The sequence below is a fragment of the Lichenostomus cassidix genome, chromosome 7 (genome assembly GCF_008360975.1).
Source record: "Lichenostomus cassidix isolate B80296 chromosome 7, HeHo_3.0, whole genome shotgun sequence".
NCBI lineage: Eukaryota > Metazoa > Chordata > Aves > Passeriformes > Meliphagidae > Lichenostomus > Lichenostomus cassidix.
In genome coordinates, this window is record NC_139488.1 from 24074261 (window position 1) to 24094541 (window position 20281).

The 20281-nt window shown below is 44.1% G+C and overlaps 1 protein-coding gene across 10 annotated transcripts in view; it reads left to right on the forward strand.

Moving 5' to 3' along the window:
- BIN1 (bridging integrator 1) overlaps positions 1 to 20072 on the forward strand; it is a 90973-nt gene extending 70901 nt beyond the window's left edge. For 5 of the 10 annotated variants that reach the window (XM_085066870.1, XM_085066874.1, XM_085066871.1 and 2 more), the window contains 7 exons: positions 624 to 752; positions 3579 to 3686; positions 5648 to 5671; positions 9618 to 9695; positions 10487 to 10597; positions 11398 to 11499; positions 14505 to 20072. In XM_085066870.1, the coding sequence (XP_084922996.1) occupies positions 624 to 752; positions 3579 to 3686; positions 5648 to 5671; positions 9618 to 9695; positions 10487 to 10597; positions 11398 to 11499; positions 14505 to 14612 (660 nt within the window). In that variant the 3' untranslated portion in view covers positions 14613 to 20072. Of the gene's footprint in view, positions 1 to 623; positions 753 to 3578; positions 3687 to 5647; positions 5672 to 9617; positions 9696 to 10486; positions 10598 to 11397; positions 11500 to 12713; positions 12765 to 14504 lie in introns of all 10 variants that reach the window. The other 5 variants (XM_085066872.1, XM_085066875.1, XM_085066873.1 and 2 more) reach the window with 3 other exon arrangements.
- The last annotated feature ends 209 nt before the right edge of the window (positions 20073 to 20281 follow it).

Sequence of the window (20281 nt, forward strand, 5' to 3'; positions counted from 1 at the left end):
CTCACAGCAGTCATGGCTTCCCAGGAGTTTGAGTTGTTCTTGCCTAAAGCCGAGATGCCATCAAGAGCTCCTGCAGACCTTTCTTACAGCACACTGCTAACCACTGCCCTGGGAGCCAGTACTGGGCAGATCAGCCTGTCCTCATGGTCACCTGCCCATGGCAGGACAAATGGAGTTTGTTCTCTTATTCCCTTAGGTACGGTAAGTACGCCAGAGGGAGGCAGTGCTGGCCTGTTCTGTTGGATCATGTTCTCAGGAATTTATCTGCTCCCTTCCCAGTGGTTCTTCTGAAGGTTGCACATGCTTTAATTATGTATGCATGTCTTGTCAATGCATATTAATTGTGTTACGCTTCTCCTCTGCAGAGGGAAACTTGCCCACAGCTGAAGTGTAACTAATGATGCCAAACCTTCTCTGGAGGCGTGTGGTTATTTATTTTGTTTTGTTTCAATTCAGCCCTTCACCCCTTCCCTTCTCTCTTCAGATGGAGTTGATTGGACCCTGCTCTGTGCCAGTGGTTGTGATTTCCCTCACCTTCAGTTTTTGTGACTAACCTGGTTCCTGTCTTTGGTTTTTTTGGGTGTCGCCGTCTGTGCTGTGGCCATGTGCTCACTTGCATGCAGTTGAGGAAAGGGCCTCCGGTGCCTCCGCCTCCAAAAGTCACCCCCTCCAAGGAGATCAAGCAGGAGAACATCATCAGTCTGTTTGATGACAATTTTGTCCCTGAGATAAGTGTGACAACCCCTTCGCAGGTTAGCTGCTATGCCCTGCCTGATTCTTCTCTGCCTCTGAACTCTTCCTTCAGACATTTCTTCTCTTTGGAGATGTCAAGCCATGAAACCTGGTCAGGTGAAGGAGGAAAGCAAGCTCAGCATTAGACCTCAGAAGGCAAAGGATTACTTAGGAGCTGACTTAAAGGGGAGGGTACCTAAAAGGCAGTAACATGTTGCCCTTTGAGAGCTTTCATTCATAGAAGAAAGAGGAGAAATGCAGCTGGTCAAGATGCCAGAAAGTAATCACTGTGCAGTGCACATAGATTATAACTCTCTTCATTATCCTATGATATGCTCTCTTCAGACTCACTGATCCTGAGTGTGGACAAAGCATGTTTTTTTTTGCTCATGTACATCCCTAACTCCTGACCTTGGCATCTCTGCTAGTTCTGGGAGAAGACAGTTTTGTGCTCCCCATGCCTTCACCTGTGGCGCTTGGGGTTTAAAGCCCACACCAGCCCAGGGAACGCCAAAAGGAATTGCCAAAGTTTTCTTTGCAAAGAGAAGCTAATGCAGTTAGATGGGCAGGACTGTACCTGCAGTTAAGACAGTATTGTCAGATGGCACCTTCTCAAGCCCTGAAAAAGGGAAAACATTTTCAAATTCTGGATTTTTCTCTTCACTTCCCCTTTGATTTACATCACTGCCAGGGAGGCTGTCCAGGTGGGAAATTCAGTGTTGGATCTAGAAGAATGGTAGTCCTTATACATATGTATAGGAGCCTGACCAGATTTCTGGCTGTGTCATGAGATACCTACATCTACTTTATTTAAATATATATATACATATATATATACATGTGTGTATATATATTTTTCTTAAATGCTTGTTAAAGCACAAATCATATCTCTATTAGTGCTCATCTGTGACTCATTCCCTTACTTCTCCTTGCATCACACTGCTCCACTGCCTCTGGTTTGCCACCTTCCACCCAGCTGCTGAGGAGCAGAGATGAAATGGGGAGGGAAGGAAGTCCATGTCAGATTTGGCATTGCAATAGATAAAACTTGCAGAGTGGAGAGATGATTTGACATCAGTGTTGGAAGGTGGGGACTGCAGGCAGCTGAGCAACTCTTTATCATTTTCTGTTCTTCCATTCTTCTCCTGTATTGTGATGGACAGCTCTGTCTGCCCCATGGTCTGTATCATGTATTTCCATGTGAATGCCAGCATTTAGACAGACATATTCAGCACCTGATCAGTGCTCTGACCCAGGATGGGATCTGCTGTGACTTTCAAACAGATGGGAGTTCTGAGGGAGGACTCTGGTTTCCAGAACAATCTTCACTGAAGGGCCCAACAACCCCTGGCACTCAGTGTGTTGCCCAGGGCTGTTCCTGTCAGATGCCTTAGTTCCAGTGAGCTGTCTTGTGTGAGTTTGAGTAAAGGCAAGGGGTGTTAGCCCTTGCATTTAAGTCTTGAATGGCAGGTAGGACTATTCCCTGGCTGCAACCTTTGATGTCTCACTACCAAAGACAGGGGTTGTAACCTCTCTGAAGGGTCGCCTGGATGTGCTGGAAGATCGTTCCAGAATTCCTAGAATGCCAGTTGATTTTTGCATGCTGGTCTGGGCTTATTGTTGTGAGATGACAGAGCTTGGTTTCTTGTCCTCATCCTTGTGGATCTCAGAAAGACATGCTTATAAGGCAGAAAAAAAACTGTAAGAGAATTGGGGTAAGAAAAAATTAGAAGAGGTGAAAATGATGGTGATGTTGGTGGCATTCAGAGGATTTACCTAAAGTGGTATCTCTTTCTACTTACCAGAAGCTTTTCCATTGCAGGATTTTGATATGACTGTGGAGACCAACCTGCTATATTTTGTGTTATTGAAAAGGTAGCTGAAGTAGTAGAGCCAGTGAACTGGGAGGTCATAGGAAACAGGGGCAAATCTTCCTGACTTCCTGGAGACAGCAGCTTCTTCTGAAGCTGAGTGGAAAGGAGCATCTTGTAGTGGTTAGATTAAACCACCAAAGTAATAGTCCAGTTTTAAATACTAATAACTTGTGTCCTTTGTAGTGACTTTTTATTAATGAAAATCAGCAAATGTGTGATCATTGTCTTTTGGGCAGAGCATTAATCACTCAAAGAGAGTTATTCTGCTGACTTTGAAGAAATTAGCAAAGTTTCTTAAATTTATGCTTTTTTAGAAGATGTGTATATAAGTTTATGGGATACCTGGAAATGGAAATGGTTGAAAACAGCATTTTTGAACTGGGGAGGAATTCAAATCCCTTAGTTAGGGTGAGCTGCCATATTTTGTGTTTCTGATTCAGAAGGCAGGAGGAAATTAGAAGCTTTGGGAGTTAGCTCTGAGGTCTCTCAGACTTTCCTTCCAGCAGTTTGAGTGGTTTTCTGCCTGGATTTGTGTTCCTGAGATAGGTTGTATGGATGGCAGCTCTTTTATGTGAGGCTAAGGCACTCAGTCTTGGTCTGTCAGTATAAAGGCAACTGGATGAGCTGTGGGGAGTAGACACACCTAGAAGAGCAGCCCTTCTGACTTGTCAGTGGCAGTGATCCTTTTGACCGCAGCAGATCAGGTGCTCACACCATGTCAGCTCGTTTGGCCGGGTGAGAAAATGAATGAGTGCTGTGGAAAAGGCTTGGATTTGGTTTACAGGGCGCCCATGTGAACTGCCTATGATCGTGGGCACCAGGCAGTCCGGAGTCACATCCAGTGTTTGCACTGCTACCATTTCTTCTGCGCTTGCAGCCTCAGCTCTGGGATATCCCAGAGCCTCCCTCCACCGTGCACGTGTGTGCCTGTGTCTAATGCTCATACTGCTTTTCTCCCTCACTGCTGCCAAGTTTGATGCCCCTGGGCCCTTCCAGGAGGGAGCCAGCCTGTTGGATCTGGATTTTGATCCCATTAAACCAGATGCTACTGTGGGGAAGACCCCCACACCTGCCTCCCAGGTTGGTTCATATCGCCGTTCCTTCTCCCTTCATAACTGACTTGTTGCCACGCGTGGTGTGACTTGCACCCACCTGAATGATAACGTGGACCTGAGCAGGGGGTGGACCTTGGGGTGGGTGTGGGTGTCCAGGCCTGGGCCTTGCAGATGGGGACCTTGGTCTTCTCTGCTGGATGTGCAAGTCCAGGGAGAGCCAGGTGGCCGCTGGCCTGGCCACAGTCAGGCACTAGGTGGTTGTGGGGTGCTTGGGCTTTGGTCTGATGATCCACTTAATGTATGTCCCTCCCTAGGGCAGCATCCTCTGTATGCTGTATGTATTTAAGCTGTTACTCTTTGGGTGGGAATTCAGCGTGAGCTCTGCATTCCTGCTATGAATTGCTCTCAAATGGATTTTTAATTAACAGACACTTTGATAATCTGCAGTTACCTAAGGTGAATAAAGCTGTAGATGGATATTCAAGTGATGTGAAGCCCTTCTTTTCCTGTGTATGACACAGCCTGTGTTCATAGTTGAGAGGCAGCTTCCTGCCTGCCACAGTGTGGTACCCAAAAGGAAGATGCCTAATTCTGTTCTGGCCTGTACCTGGTCCTGTCCTCTGTCAGAGGCAGGTGGACTGTGCCTCATTTTATGTCTCAGTGACTGGAGACGTCTGAAGTGCATCCTGGATATGGCTGTTGTCCTCACTGAGACTTCCCATTTTATATGTATGAGCTGGTTATTTTTTGCCTGTGGAGGCCATTAAAATTAGTAATAAATGTAATTGGGATACTTATAGTACTTCTCCAGAATCATCGTGTTAAGTAGGTCTGTATGGCACAGATTTTTGTAGGAATAAGACTTCCCTTATCAGAGAGTTCTAATATTACGCATTTAATTCTCCTGAATTAAAATACTGTATCTGCAAGATACCAGTAATCATAATTTGATACACACCAATATATCAAAGCTATCCCTTTTTGGAACTTTATGTGGGTACTTGGGCATTTTATGTCTACTTGCCTTCCAGGACAAGCTGCATACCAGGATAAGCATTTTTTTAAAAATTTTTCAATTTTTTTATTTTTTATTTAAAAAAAAAAATTTAAAAAATATTTACTAGGGTTTTTTTTTCTGAATTACCAGTTAGAATTCAGATAATGCAGTTCTATATATACTGACATAGGATACAAGTATGAATTTGACTTTGGGTGGAATTATTTGTTACCCTTCCAGCAAGCAACAAATACTACACTAAGTGGGTTTTTTAAAAGTGCTCAGCAATAGCATATTTAGTGTTCTAACTTAATTACTATTAGCTTCAGAAGTTATTAAAAGAGAGTCTAAAATCAATAATTTCTATTGGTAACCAAAGAACAAAACATATTGAAGACCACCTAGTTATCAAAGCAGTCAGATTTATTTCCTATAGGGTGGGCAGCATGACAAAGTAGTTAAGGTATTTTACTACTGATCGAAAGACACCACAGAATTATAGAATGTTAATAGGTTGAACACTTCCTACTAGACCAGGTTGCTCAAGGCCTTATGCAATGTGGCCTTGAAAGCTGCCAGGACTGGGGCAGGTGTTGATGTCTTATTCTGAAATCATGTTAACTCTACTGGGTGTGGGTATATGGGAACATATTTAACCTAATGGACCATGAAAACTCATGAATTTGGTTTGCTTTTTTCTTCCTTTTTATGACTATGTTATCTGCCACTGATAACTGAATGTGGCTTGACTGTCTCCATACCAGGGGTAGAAAAAATGCTTACTTAAATGCCTTGGTACTTAGATTTGAATATGCAGCAGGGAGGGGTGTATAAATTCAGGTACTAACAGATATTTTCAAAACATGCAGAGATAAGTGCTGTTAAATGTGTATGTCTGCTTCAGTCTGATCAGTGTCTGTAATGTTTGTACTCACTGAAATAATCATGTATAAATATGTTTTATTTTTGTTGCTCTTTGACATGCTTAGTCTTTACCTTGGGATTTATGGGAGGTAAGAAATTCATATGGCTTTTGTCTCTCATCCTGTACTGTTCACATGCCTGTGCCATCTCTGTTCACATACCTGTCTCCTTTCCCTCACTCCTTTTCCTTCCTGCACACCCCACGCCACAGTTGCTCCATGTGCTGCTGAACCCACTTATGCACCTTGTATGAAGCCCCAGGGCCAAACATGTTTGCAAGTCAGGTCTGGCACTCTAAAACTTACAACTCCACCCATGCACAAGACCATTGCATTTCCCTGCTAACTCACTCATCTTTCCCTTGGCATAATGCTGTGACCTTCTCCTCATTCTTAATCCCACTGTGGCATCATCCTCACTCTCCACATCACAGTATTTCCTAAACTCTGTACATGCTGTTGGTCTTGTGTGCAATGCATAAACATCTCAGCTGCCCCTCATCATTGCTGCCTGTACCATTGGATGTATATATACATCTGGAATTACCTGTGGTGTTTGCTATTCATCGACCATTGTTGTCAGAAAGGCTGATGTGAATTAGCTCACCCTCTGTCTAAACTGAAAGTTAAGAGCAGGCCCAAGACTTGCCTGGCATCTGCCTCAACCTCGGCTTTGGAGCTTGCTGACAAGGGAGACCGAGCACATGCCCTGCCTCTGAACCAAAACCTGACCCTCAGTTTTTCCCTCCTTATGTGTCTGGCCTGGGCAGCTCTCAGGTTAGCCCCTGGGGACATACTTCAAGCACAACTACTTTGGAGCCATTCTGGACTGACAGCCAGCAGTGTGGACAGATCTGGGCACTCAGGCCTGCTGCTGGAGCTGGCTCTGTCCACTGTGGGAGCTCATGGCCTTGGCTTGTGCTGGGCAATTGAGTCCTGCCAACCATCCTGTTCCCAAGGGCCTGATCACCCCCTGGAGTGAGTACTTGGGAGGACATGACTTAGCCCTGGCCTAAGGACTCACTGTGGCCTCTGCTCTCCTTCACATGAGCTTGGGTGATGTCGAGGAAGAAGGTTTCCCTTGTGTGTTTTATCAGCCATCAGTGTTTAACATCTGTCATTCCCCTGTATGTGCATTGTCTTTGTAGGGAAGAAGAGAGTAGTTTAGCTAGGAAAAATCTCATTCAGGTGAATGGGCAGGGGTGATTTGACTATATCTGACTGAGCTGTGCTTACAGCCTTGGCTGTAAAAAGTTTTTTTGGGCCACTTCTCTCACCCTGCAAATTGATTTTACCCAAAGGAGAATTCACTCAACCAGGAAATGCTCCTAGTCCAGATGTTCTCACCGTACCAATTCTTACTTCGGCATACCATACACGGTCAAAGAACAGAGCTCCCTAAAGCTGGGGAATCGTCCTCTTCAAGTTTTCTGAAGTGTTTTTGCTGTAAATGTTCTTAGCTGTGGATGAGAGCCTTGTATGGTTCCTTAGTCCTGTAGGCCATGAGGTTAACAACTGCATGGAAACTTGAGTGCAGCAGAGCTTGCTTAGTTCTGCACATGCAGAAATGTGCATTTGCTGTGCATGATGCTGCTGTTGGAATAAGCAAAGCTTTCAAACCTGGTAGCAGCAGTGGGTGACTGATTTCCCTGTAGTATCTTTCCCTGACTGTAAATGCTTTTATAGGCCTCGGGATGCTCCACAGGTATACAAAACAGAAAAATTAGTAGCTGACATAAAAATGCCCTTTGTTGAAATCCAGGGGATTAATTTAGATTCAGATTCTCTGGTTATTAAGTACTATTTTTGCAAATTAGCTGCTTCTAAAAAAGACCAAAACCCCTCACATTGAGCTCCTTTTCACTTGTCCACATAAAATCCATGCTTGGTCAGATAGAGCTGGCTTAGCATCTGTCCCAGTTCCAGTTTCACTGAACCCAAACAAAAACCAACCTGGGAGTTAAACCAATTAAACAGGAGAATCCTTTGTAGCACTTCATATGCATGTATTTACCTTAGCTCTACCAAAGCTGCTGAGGGAATCCTCTGTGGGATGGAAACAGCTCTGCTCTTTATAATATCTTCTGGCAGTATAGCCTGTGGACATAGTGATGGGGAGACATGAGGAAGGATGTGGTAGGGCAGGAAAACATGTATTAGATGACACCACTGGAGCAGCTGAAGGTAAAGTAATGGATTTTTATTAAGGATGTATTTCTTCGTTATTGCTGCTGTTATTGGAATACTGCTTGGAGCATTGTGCTAGTGCATGGCTAGTAGCCACATGGGTGTGCATGTAAGGTTCACCCTGGTCATTGCTTTACTCTGGGCTTTTGTAAGGTTGGGACTATGAGAACTGCAGTGTGAATGAATCTGGACAATGCCTTGTTTTGAATATGATGTATTTGGGGTACATATGTCTTGGTGTAACTACAACTGGCAGCCAAGCACCACACAACCGCTCACTCATTTCCCTCCCATTTCTCTCCTATTGGTGGGATGGAGGAGAGAGCTGGAAGGGTAAAAGCAAGAAAACTTGTGATTGAGATGAGAACACCTTAATCAAACAGAAAAAACTACAAAACTATAATAATAATAAATTGTATTGAAAAGGAAAATAACAGATAAATAAAACCCCAAAAAGCCCAAGTGAGGCAAATAAAAAACAATTGCTCAACACCATCCGACTAATGGCCAACCCGTTCCTGAGCAGTGGTGCCTGATCAGCTTTCCCCTTGGTTTATACACTGAGCATGATGACATTTGGGATAGCCCTGTGGTCAGCTGTCCTGGCTATGGCCCCTCCCAGCTCCTTGTAACCCCCAGCCTCCTTGCTGGCAGCAAGTCCTTGACTTAGTGTAGGCACTGCTCAACAACAAGGACATCATCAATATTATCAACATCATTCTCATCCTAAATCCAATACACAGCCCTGTGTCAACTATTGGTAAGAAAATCAACTATCCCAACTGAAGCAGGACAGCACGTGTTTATCAAATGTATGAGGCATGTAGGAATGCTAAAGCTGGGTATTCCCATGTATTAAAAATGGCAAATCTTGGAAGTCTTCTGAGATGCTGCCTGGCAAGTCTCCCAGGGGACTGATTTGCAGCCTTGATGCTACCAGATCCAACATACTTCCTGCATTGTTGCAATTTCTGGGAGGGGCAAATGAGTGTCTTTAATTTTGTGTTAAAACACAGCTAACCCTTTCTTCAGACAAAGGAGAATAAAAACCTGAAGCGCTGGAAGCCTGTCATAGGTGTTTGGTTGGTCTTTTGTTGTGCACAGAAACCAGGCTTTTTGGAACAGTCTTTGCCAGGCAGGGATTTGTGGATGATACTGAATCTCCTTGGTAATGGCAGCTTTTGTGCATTAGAAACTTTCCACCAACACATATGTGTTATACACCCCATCTGGAATATTAATAAAAAATTCTTAGTAATACAATATTCACAACAGAAGCTGAATTCACAACTCTTTGGGCCTATCCAAAATTAAAGGGAGTGAAAGTTAGCACAGTGTCCTGTTTGATTTAGTGCCAATGTCATGTTGATGCTGGGTCTGGACTCTGTTTCTGGGAGTAGGCAAGTACTTCAATGTTCTTTGATTGTTGATGCTTGGAAATAGGCTATGGAGAGATCCTTGTCCTTTGGTGTGCAAGAGAACTTGCATTCTCTTACAAGTGGTGAACCTAGATGTAATAATAGATACTGTGTGTGTATAAAGTAGGTCTGCAGTTTTGATGGTAAAGAGAAAGAGGCGCACAGGATTTTTGGCATTTCATTGATTTCCTCTGAATTATTGCCTGCTGCATGGCTGGAGTTGAGGGATTCTGGCTTTGTTGTGATTTCCATGAGTTGCAGAGAAAGAGGGAGACAGAAATGTAGCCAGACCCTGCAGTTTCTCACCTGTTTGTCAGCAGATGGCCCAGGCAGTGGCACAGAGCACTTGGGCAGGATGAGCTGCACATTGCTGCACTCACATGGAGCTGGAATGAGAGTAACTTCCCACTGGGATGACTTTTGTATTGCAGCCTGCAGAAGCAGCCCATGCAGGAGCTGAAGCAGCTGGATCAGAAGCAGCAGCTGGAGCTGAAGCTGACTCAGGATCGGTAAACACCTCAAGGGACAGCAGTCCCTATTTTCAGTCACATCCCATTTTTGTGCGGTAGATGTGGGAAGCTGATCTGGGAAAAGAACTGTGCAGCTGCTTGGAAAAACACAACCCTGCCACCAGAGGAGTTACAATGCTCTTACTCAGAGACCAGACTTAGTTGTTGCATTTTATCTGTGTAATGCTTAGGCAGAAGTTCTGCTGGCAGATTCAGTAAAAGAATTGTCCCTTTCCCCATGTTGTGAAGCCAGCCCACAGCCCATGCTGTTCTAAGCTTGTGTTGTCAGCTGGATTCCCCCTTTCTTGCCATTTACTTTACTTACCCTGTCCTCTGGGCTCTGGCTGTGTCTCTTGAATGTTCAGGCTTCCTCTTTTTCTGGTGACACTGCTGCTCTTTTAGGGGCTGGGGTAGGTCCCATCTCACAGCAGCTTGGTTCCTACAGGCTGTCCCATTTCAGTTTTCTGTTCCACAAGGGCTCTATGAGAATGCATTGTGACCACAGCAGCTGGGAAATGCCAGGCATTATGGTTCCAGAAAACCTATAAATCATCCCTGCCTTTCTGCAGCCTTAGGCAGAGGAAGACAGCAGACATCGAATCCTGCCTTCTCACTGCTGCCTCTGCTCTCCCTTGGCGTGTTTTTGTCACTGACTGGGGCACTGGCAAAACCCACTGAAGCCGTGGGATGGTTGGGGTCTGGATCCTCCAGGGTGGGCTTGGAGCTTTAGTTTTGGATTCTATTTTCTCAATGGCTTTCTTTTCCCTTCCTTGGCTGCCACTGCCTACCAGAGCTCTCTGCCTGCTGTTGTTGTGGAAACTTTCCCTGCAACAGTCAATGGCACTGTGGAAGGAGGTGCTTCATCTGAGAGAGCTGACATGCCCCCAGGATTTCTGTTCAAGGTGAGTGTGTGGTCATGGTGCATTGAGGTCCTGGTGGTTTTTTTTTTTTTCTCTTCCCTGTAAGGAATTAACTGCTTTCACTCAGCATGGCCATGGGCTAGGCCACATTGAAAGGCAGAAGGGAAGTTGAAGGAGAGATATACCTTCCTCTCCAGCAGTGCAGCTTCATGCAGTTCAGGTGTTTCAAATGACTGTGTAAGAGCATCAACATCTAAAGATCTTGCTGTACTGTGCAGCAAAACCTGTTCTCTCTGCTGCAATTGTTTCTGTGTGGTAGTGTCAGTCACTGACTCTGGATAGTGGATAAAAATTTGTGCTCCCGACAAGAAAAGTTAAACTTTGATGCAAAGTGGCAAATTGAGAAGGGATGTGAATGTCAGCAGGAGCAGAGGACTCTGAGTATGGGGAAATTAGAAAGCCATGATTAACAGAGAAAAATATAGGACTAGACAGGGAAGTTGGGGGGGGGGGTGTTGTGAATGTGCCAAAGATCACTTGCAGCAAAGGTGTGGAGGAAGGAGTGATTTTGGGTGAGGATAAGCCACAAGTTTAATGTGCATAATGGAGTGTGGTAGCAAGACAGCAGAGATGTATCATGCCCTGAAAGTGAGAAATTACAGCATCTCACTGCAGGAATGCTCTTCTCTGCTTTTAGTCATGCCCATTTTTTTTCTGAGTTCTGCTGAATGCAGAAGAATGACAAAACCCTGAAGAATGACAGGAGTGTCATAACATCTAGTCTGGTTACAAGCAGCATTTTAGGCTGTAGTGCTGGAAGTGCTTCTCCCCTGTCCCTGCAGGTCCAGGCCATGCACGATTACACAGCCACTGACAGTGACGAGCTGCAGCTGAAGGCTGGCGATGTGGTGCTTGTGATTCCATTTGAGAACCCTGAGGAGCAGGTGAGTGGGGGAGGCAGGGTGTGAGCCTGGGCCAGCTGGAGCCAAGGGGGTTTCCAGAGCTGCTTCTTTCTTCACTAACAGTTGGCTGGCTGGATGCTGAGCCATTAGTTTGTGGCTGGGAGCTGGCAAGAGAGCTGATTGTCCTTGAGCTTGAGATTGGCTTCCTGCAACAGAGGGGAGGACTCTGCTTGTTGTTGGAGAGTGGAGACACTGTCCTGCATAAAGCATGTGGAGTAGCCATGGGTTCTTGTCCCTGTCACAACATCTGAGCCAATACAGTGGCTCTCTTGATCAGGGAGCCCAACAGAGCCCATACTTTGCCTCCTCACTGCTCTTAAACTTCATGCACATTGCCTGTGACCACTACAGCACTGACTGTGTCATTGAAAGAAGTGATTCACGCCTTATGATATTTTCTTCTCTTTTGAGAAATATTGGAGCTCTGAGAAAGCAGCTGGTGGTAGATGATGTCTTGCACTTCAGTGCAGCAGTGGCTGTTTCCAAATGACCGTGTTTGGTCAGGAGATGGCAGCAGAATCAAAGGCTGGAGCAGGTCTCAGCTCCAGAGAACAAGTCTTGCTGCCCATCTTCAACCTGAATTTACTTGGTCATGCTTTTCTTTAATTTGAACTATTTCTAGAAGCCTTGAGTAACTCCTCCTCACTTTCTGCATTTGAGGGCACCCAGATGACAATCTGCAGGAGTTTTACTACTTTGACAGAGAGGTGGTGAGTTTATAAAATTCATGCTCACATCTCCAGGTTGATGTTTGGAAAAGAAAGAGAAATCTCCAAGTCGATTCAGCAGTCATCAGCTCTTTTGGTTTGGCCAAGTTCAGATAAGATCTGGATTCCACAAGGGGTGAAAGGAGGGTGAGGTAGTTTGCTACCTCAGAAGATGTGGATCCTCTTCATGGCCTAGCTGTTGGCTTTGTGAATTCTGCAGGCAGATCATGTTGATGCTTGAGAAATGGAGCTGTAAAATGCCAACAGTTCCCACACAGCTGGGGGGGGAAATTTTCTGGGGAACAGGCAGTGATTCCTTCTAGAGACAAGACTCTGCACTGGGTGGGATTGCCCTGCACAAGCATTTGTGAGCAGTCCTTTCTCAGAAAGCTTTCTGGATGGGAAATGAGTGTCAGCTCCCCTAGTTTCTGTGGATGGAGATGGCGTTTGTGGAGCAGAGTTTTTCAATGCCCTGTGTTTGCACTTTAGCTGGATGTGGGTGCAACAGCCATGAACTCAAGACTCTCCAAGCTGCAGAGGGTGAGCTCTGAGTGTTGCTAACATGACTCTGTAGCTGCACTGAAGCCCTCTAACCCTTCTACAGTGTATCCTGTGCTACAGCTCGTTTCCCTAACCTCGACCATACCCGGCCAGGAATTGCTGGCTGTTAACATGTGCATGAACTGTGCACGTGAGTGGAAGGAGCTCAGAGTAATAGACTGATTCACATCCCCATCTTGCAGCTTAGGTGTCAGTTTGTGAGTACATCATCCAGGCCTGGAGTCATCTCTCTTGACAGAAGAAAGGGTTGAGGGCAGCAAGACTTCTAAGATGGCACTTCAAGTGACATGGTTTAAAATTGTCAAGGCCCAATTTGGGTCCTCTCCTCCCTACAGCCGAGGAGACCCTTCATGGCAGGATGTGGTGGGAAATGATGCATGCTGTATGGCACAGCACCACGTGCAAATGGATGAGCTTTTGTGCCTGATGTGCTGTGAGCTGGAAGCTGCCTTCTAGACACTTGGGCCCAGTGTCTTCTGCCTCATTGTTTGTCTTCCTAATTTATAGCATGTCAATCCTTCCACAGCCCCTGCAGCTGGCTGCTGCAGATGGGCTCCCATCTCGTGTCATTCCCGTGACATCTCCTGAACGTTCCAGTCTAAGGCAGCAGTCAGGGCTAAGAGAGCTTGCAGGCTCCCAGAGCTGTGCAGCTCTCATGCTGCACTCTCAACCCCCAAGCTGCCCCACTGCAAAGGAGTGGAGTATTTGCATGCTGAAGGGGAGCTGCCATGGTGGCAGCTCCAAGGCATGCAGAAAACAGGGTGGTTGCACACCTCAGCAAGGTCACTGCAGGCCCCTCCCACCCTGAATATCTTGAATACCTTGAATATCTCCCTCCTGTGCCTAGGATGGAGCAGAAATCTCAATGCTAGACAGCCTGCAGGCACAGGGTAGAAAGTCTGGTTTTGCTCATGAGCAGGTTCTGCCCAGCAGGGCTCCTTTTGCCTCAGTGAAAATACTTCCGTGTTTGTAGATGTATAGGTTGGAGGCTAGGGAAGACCTTATTGAGAGACCTTGTGTCTTAAATTACTGTAGCCAAAATTTGGGAGTTTTGCTAACCTCACCTTGTATCAAACCAAACAGACTGCTGTGTTTTGGGAAGATGGGTTGAGCTCCGCACCTCCCAGTTCTCATAGATCAGGATTTCAGCATAGCAAACAAGACTCATTTTGCCTGCACCACCTCTAAAATGCCAATCATCTGGGTGTTCTGACTGGAGCAGAACACCTCCCAGGACTGATTCATCCTTTCCAAAGACCTGTGCCTGAGATGGATGGGGTGAATTACACCCTGGAGGTGTTTGTCTCTTTTATGGCTATGGAGAATGCTAGACCCCTCATGGTTGGATTGTGAAGGGTGATATAGGTGATTCCCATCCTGTGGCTCTGGAGTGTCTTCTGGCAGAATTTCTCCTGCTTCAGTGAGTGTAAATTATGACATGTTTCTGTTACACTTGCTAATTTTTTACAGTGTCACTGTGTCAGCACAGTCTGGGTCAGATGGGAGCTTTGGTACCAACTCTGGTGAGATGTAGTCTTTTCTTTGTTTAAAAGGAAACAAAAGCATTTTTTCCTTCTCCCCCAAACTCCTCCTGGATTGTCTCCAAGCCAAATAAGAGCATGGCTTTGGTAATGCCTTGACACCTCCTTGGCCTGCACTGTGTAAGAAAAATCTCTGCTCATTTATCCCTTAGCATCTGATCTCTGTCTTCTCCTCCAGGATGAAGGATGGCTGATGGGTGTGAAGGAGTCTGACTGGATCCAGCATAAGGAACTTGACCAATGCCGAGGGGTTTTCCCTGAGAATTTCACAGAACGGGTGCAGTGAAAGCTCAAGGCCACCAGCTGTATTTCTGCTGGAAGAAAGCAAGTTTTCTGGTAGATAACTGAAAAAGAACAATGAAGGAAAAGAAGAGAGAATTTTAAAGGAATAGAAGCCTGAAAAAAAAGTCTACTTAAAGGGTGTGTTCTTCTTAAAGGGCAAGGTTTCAGAAGTTAATTGAAATTCAAAGTGTTATTGAAATACATACATATTAATAATAATAAGGCAATTCAGATACCCTCTTCCCCCTTTGTTTTAAACAGCATTTGGATTCAAAGGACTGATGCAGAAGCAACTCAGTGTGGTTCTCCAAGTACTGCATTGACTGAGTTGTCAGATGTCAGTCTAATTCTTGGAAAGGCAGTATTTGTTTAATGGCTTGAGAGCAGAAGCTGCATTTGCTCTTGGGTGGGTGAATCTGTTTTGTCTTGAAGGTGGCTTGCATGGCAACCATAAAAATTCAGCCTTCCCTACACGTTCAACCTGCAGTAGGCCAAACTTTCTGTTATGCTGTTGAAAAAAGAATTTAGTGTATAGTGTTCACCAATACAATGTATGTGTGTGTGTGTGTGTGTGTTTTATTTTCTTCCTTTAAAACAATGTTGCATAAACTGTGATTTTATACATGTAAAGATAGAAGAAACTACATGGAAAGGGCATAAGAAGGTGAAATGTTTGAAGCTGTGCTCAGTCCAAAGTTCTTTCAAATGTGGACACCTAAATTCTCACAGTAGTGTTGGCCTGTGAAATCCTAAGGGGAATGGAGGAATTAAAGAGGAGAAACAAGACAAAATAAGCAGATGCCATTTGGTTGTCTCTGAAATTTAGGAGAGGGAATCCTCTGCTACACACATCCTCACCCCCTGCCCTTACCCCCCACAAAAGAAACCCAAGCCCAACCTATAGGTGGTTTCAGAAAAGCTTAGATTCATGTAGATGGAAAATAGGAAAATAGCTCTAAAATCTACTGGTTAGAAAATTTGCTTTTAAAGACAGAGATAAGAGAAGATTTTTTTTTCTGTAAGAATATCAAAGAAAAAACACTGAGAAAAAACAAATTGCTTTCTGTGCTTTTCATTGGCATTGTTTTTTGTGGAATTGTATTTCTTACTTTCCTTTGAAGAGTTCTGTAAGTGAAATATCATTAGAATCAGCTTTCTCCAGTGCTGTGCTGATGATGAAGTTAACCTCTATGAAAACTGGACTCTTGAAATGCTCGTTTAAAATGGCTGTGTGACTTCATGCTATTGTAACGCATTAGAAAGGAAGGCAAGAATATCAAAGTGTCAGTGTCAAGGAGACACTCTGCAGTCTAATACTGATGCTGAGTCCTTTTCTTTACCTTTCCTTTGCTTCTGTTTTTTGAGTTTGTTTTTTTTTTTTAGTTTAGACAAGCAGATGACAAGGCTGTTTCTAAGTGCATATTACACTTGTTAATATAAGCCGGTCTGACTCTCCAAGACTCTAAAGTCCCACGAAGGTACTTTAAACTTTACTTGAATACTGATGCAGCTGGCAAGCAAGTCAGGCTATTTTAATTTTTTACAGCTTCCCCTCCTCCCCCGTGATTGTTTTGCCCTGAAGGGATTTTTAACAGTGAGGTTACGCCATGATCAGGATCACTCTGAAATAATCTTCCGAACTAGTAGGAGTTGGCTTGTGTCAAAGCTGCACGAAATGCTGACAGAGTACTGAAAATCTCAGCTTTTCCAATCAGTTTGGATTATTTGTAGAATAACAGAAAAGCATTGTAGGGCAAAAATTGTGTTTTTAAAAAAAATTAGTTTGGAGGAACAGATCTGATTTTGATTAGAAAATATATTCTTATAAATGCAAGTATTGTTGGAGTTCCTCCTGTTTTCAACTTGGGAGATGATCCATGCTAGTTCTTTTCAGCAGTGTCACAGGCATTAAATCTGTCCTATATACCCAAATCCCTTCTCCTTTTTCAAAGGAAAAACATGCAGGAATTTATTTTGCATCACTGTTAGAAACCCCAATAGTATTTAGGAGCAACTACTCACAATACAGAAGGACTGGACTCCACAAGCTGTAGTATGGTGAGCTGTTGCTTTAGAATACTGCCCTGTTTGACTTTTTTTTCCTTTTTCATCAGGGTTGTCTTTATTATTACTCCTTTTTTTCCAAAATATCTATTTTTATGCATTTGTGACTCCCATTACTCCTTTAAAGATTATTCATATAAAAATATACATTTAAATATACATAGAAATATATATATATATTAAAAAGCGGGTTGATCCAATTAACATAATGCTGTCAGCTTAAAATGTTTATTTTTGTGCAAAACCTGTGGATAATAGCTTTGTTTTTTTTAAAAAAGGATGAGATTCTAAGTACCAGAGCTGTGATTTTTATCTTGTAGTAACTGTTCTAGACCATTTAGAAAGCTGTGCTGATACCTAATTTATTGTGGGGTTTTTTTTTGCTGTTGTCCTCTGCTGTGTTTGAACCAGATGACTGTCCCAACAAAAATCCTTGTAAGGCCTTTTCATTTTATTGAGCTTGCAGAGCAACTATCCAGTACTGTATTGTCCCTGCAGAAGTGGTAGCACTCTGCAAAAAAAGGGATGTTGTTTTCAGGTCACGTTGAGTGATGCTCCAGCATTGCTGGTGGGGAGAGTGTTGAGTCTCTCTCCATTTGCTTCCCTTGACCCCAGAACCCCCAAGCCCTTTGTTCAGAGCAGGTTAGGGTGGGTTACCTGGATCTTGCATTGCTCACAGAGAAGTGGTGTCAGCACATCTCAGTCAGGTTCTGAAAATGCGGGATCAGACCCACAGTTTGTAAATTGCCTTATATGAAAGTAGGATGGCATAGCAGGAATTTGTAGATGGCAGTGTTCTTTGGAGCCAGGAGATCTGTCTCCTGGGTCATGTTCAGCCCCTTGTAAACAGCCATGGCTCCTCCCATTTTCAGTGTTTTTACATCTCCTAAATATCTTAATTCTGATTGGTATTATGTGGTGAAATGAACTCCCCATCTTTGGTTTAGGTCTGATTCAAATAAAAAGAGGGACAGTAGACTCCCAAGTAGGCAGTGCCCACAGTGGTTTTTCAGTTCGCAGGCTGAACTGAGAAATCTGAGAAAAAAAGGTAAGGGTGACCTGAGACAATATTTTTTTTCCATTTTCTCAGTGGAATGAAAAAGGGAAAAATTGAAACAAACAAATCCTTTCATACCAAAATGAAACATTCATTCTAGGGTTGCATTTTAACTTTTTAACAAATGTTACATCTTGAGCTGTAACAAGTTGCTTTAAAGCAAAAATGTGAAACCTTCTGTTTTGAAAATGCTGAAAGAAAACGTTTTTATGTTAATAGTCTTTTTGCCTTTGCCTTTTTTCTTAATCTGATGACTGGTTTCAGTTAACCCTCAACTGTATTTCTTTGTGAATATATTATCCACTGAAGAGAACCCAAAGAAGCCCAGTTCTGCTCCAATGACAGATACACTGGACACATTTCAGGGATTACTTGGTATCTGGCCCATCAAAGCTGCTGTTTTCCCCATTTAATAATCTTCCACTTGATTGTTCTGCTGGGTGAACAATAAAAGCATCTCTCATCCCATGCCATTGACTGGTTTTGTAGCTGGGCTTAGGAAGACATTCTTGCTCTCTTGGTCTCAGTTTGGTTACAGATTTATGATACAACTCCAATTTGAGCCTAATCCTAGTATGAAGTGGGAATTAATATTTACCCAACTGATAAGAAAAAAAATTAGGCATTGCTTTTACCCCCCCATTCTATCTTCGCAGTGTCAGTAATATATCTATTAGATAGAATTAAGGAAAGGTCCCAGAGGTAAAGATGAGTGTGGTGTTCCAGGCAAGACTCCTACATACTCTATGCTATTTTCCTTGGCCATTCCTTAGCTGTCTGCTTTTGTCACCTTTGTGTTTCTTGGCTGTTGAGGTGATGCGGTAAAAGGTGGTGTGCAGGTTAATTTCCAGCTGCTCAAAGCTGATCCTGCTTTGTGTGATTTGTGCCACAATCCTTGGAGCTTTGTTCACAGCTGCAGAGCCCTTTCCTGTCTCACTCTCCAAAGACTGTGGCCAAGGCAGACAGCCCCAAGTCAAAGGGGCCCTGGAGCAGGAGTGAGAGCTCCGTATTCTGTCTGGAATTGGGATGTCAACACAATTGCGTTTTGCAGTGCCCTCTTGGAGGGAAAAAGCCCAAGGCTAAGGAGATGGGGGAGAACAGAGGGATGATCCATTATGTCTTTCATTTTGGGTTGATGCACTGGCTGCCTCACCTCTTTGTTCCAGGAAGAAACTATTTAGGGCTGAGAACAAAATATGAATGGCCAAGATGTGCATGGTCAATCTGATAAGAGGTGCCTCTTGCCTGCCAGTGACATTGAGTTCAGAGCTTCTTGTTTCCTGCTCCATGCCACACAGATGCAATGCTCTGCCATTGATGTTTTGGATGCAGTCAATGCCCCAAAATAGTGAATGTCCTCATCTGGAGGGTGCAGAAGTGACTCTCAGCCCTTTCTAGGAAGATTCACATCTCCCACAGACAAGGCCTGTATGCATCCAGCAGACTTGCCTCTGATTTCAGCAGTCTGTGTGTCTTTCAGCATCTGACCCCCTTCTCCAGGTCCTCTCGCTTCCCAGCCTCTCCCATGCTCTTTGAGGATGATGGCAGCATAGGGCAGATCCCACCAGAAGATGCACAAACATGTCCATCAGCAAATCCTACAAAATGCAGTTTGACGGTGCTGGTATCAGGAAAACAAGCAACAGCTTTTCTTCTCTGGCCACCAAAGGGAAGCTAATCGTTTCCACACAGGTACCCTCACAGCTGGTACTGGTGCAGACACCTCTCTGCTTGCATGCTTTGGTTCACACCTTTTTGCGTAACAAACTCCTGATGGAAAGGGTCCTGGGTGGTGCCCAGAGCTGGATTGTGTCACCAGCCCTCACAAAGTATTGGTCTAGTTGATACATGGAGGCTGAGTGCTAGAAGGCCCTTTTGGAAATTTTGCTTATGCAAATAAATGGAGAAACTGCAGCTGTGAAGACTGGCCTGTATGAGCTTGTATGTGTCCTATGGCTATAATTCCTTCACCTCCTTTTGCATCTTCTTGTTCTGCTAATTGTGACTCTAGTCTGCATTTCATGTAGAAGGTCCCTGCTTGAAACTTGCCAGATGCAGTCCTGGGCTTATTGCTTCTCTTTAGCTGAATTAAGTGGGAACGACTTTGGCAATGTATTAGCAATCTCTTTTCCTTCTGTTAATTCAGTCTCTGAGTTTAATCACAATGACCTGAGAAATGTTTGGGGGTTGAGTGGTTTTTTAATTCATTTTTGTTTTGTTTAAACAAAGCTGAACAATTCCCATTGTATTTAGAGCTGTGATGCCCAGTTCCACAAGTACTAGATGAATCTGTCCCATCTTGTTTCTTGGTGATGTTCAGAAATATAATTTGTGTCATCCTAAGTCCTGTGTCAGTTTCTCTCTCTGTTTTTTTCCTACCTTTATATTAAAAAGTTGAAACAATTCAGGACATTTTTCTCCCCACAGAGGTGAGTAACTTTATGGAGGTTTATGTCCAGGCACCTTTAACATTGGGAGTTCTTACAAACACATGGGGTGAAGAGGGTGATGGTGGTCCTTACAACAGCAGAGGAGGCTCTTGTAGCAGCCAT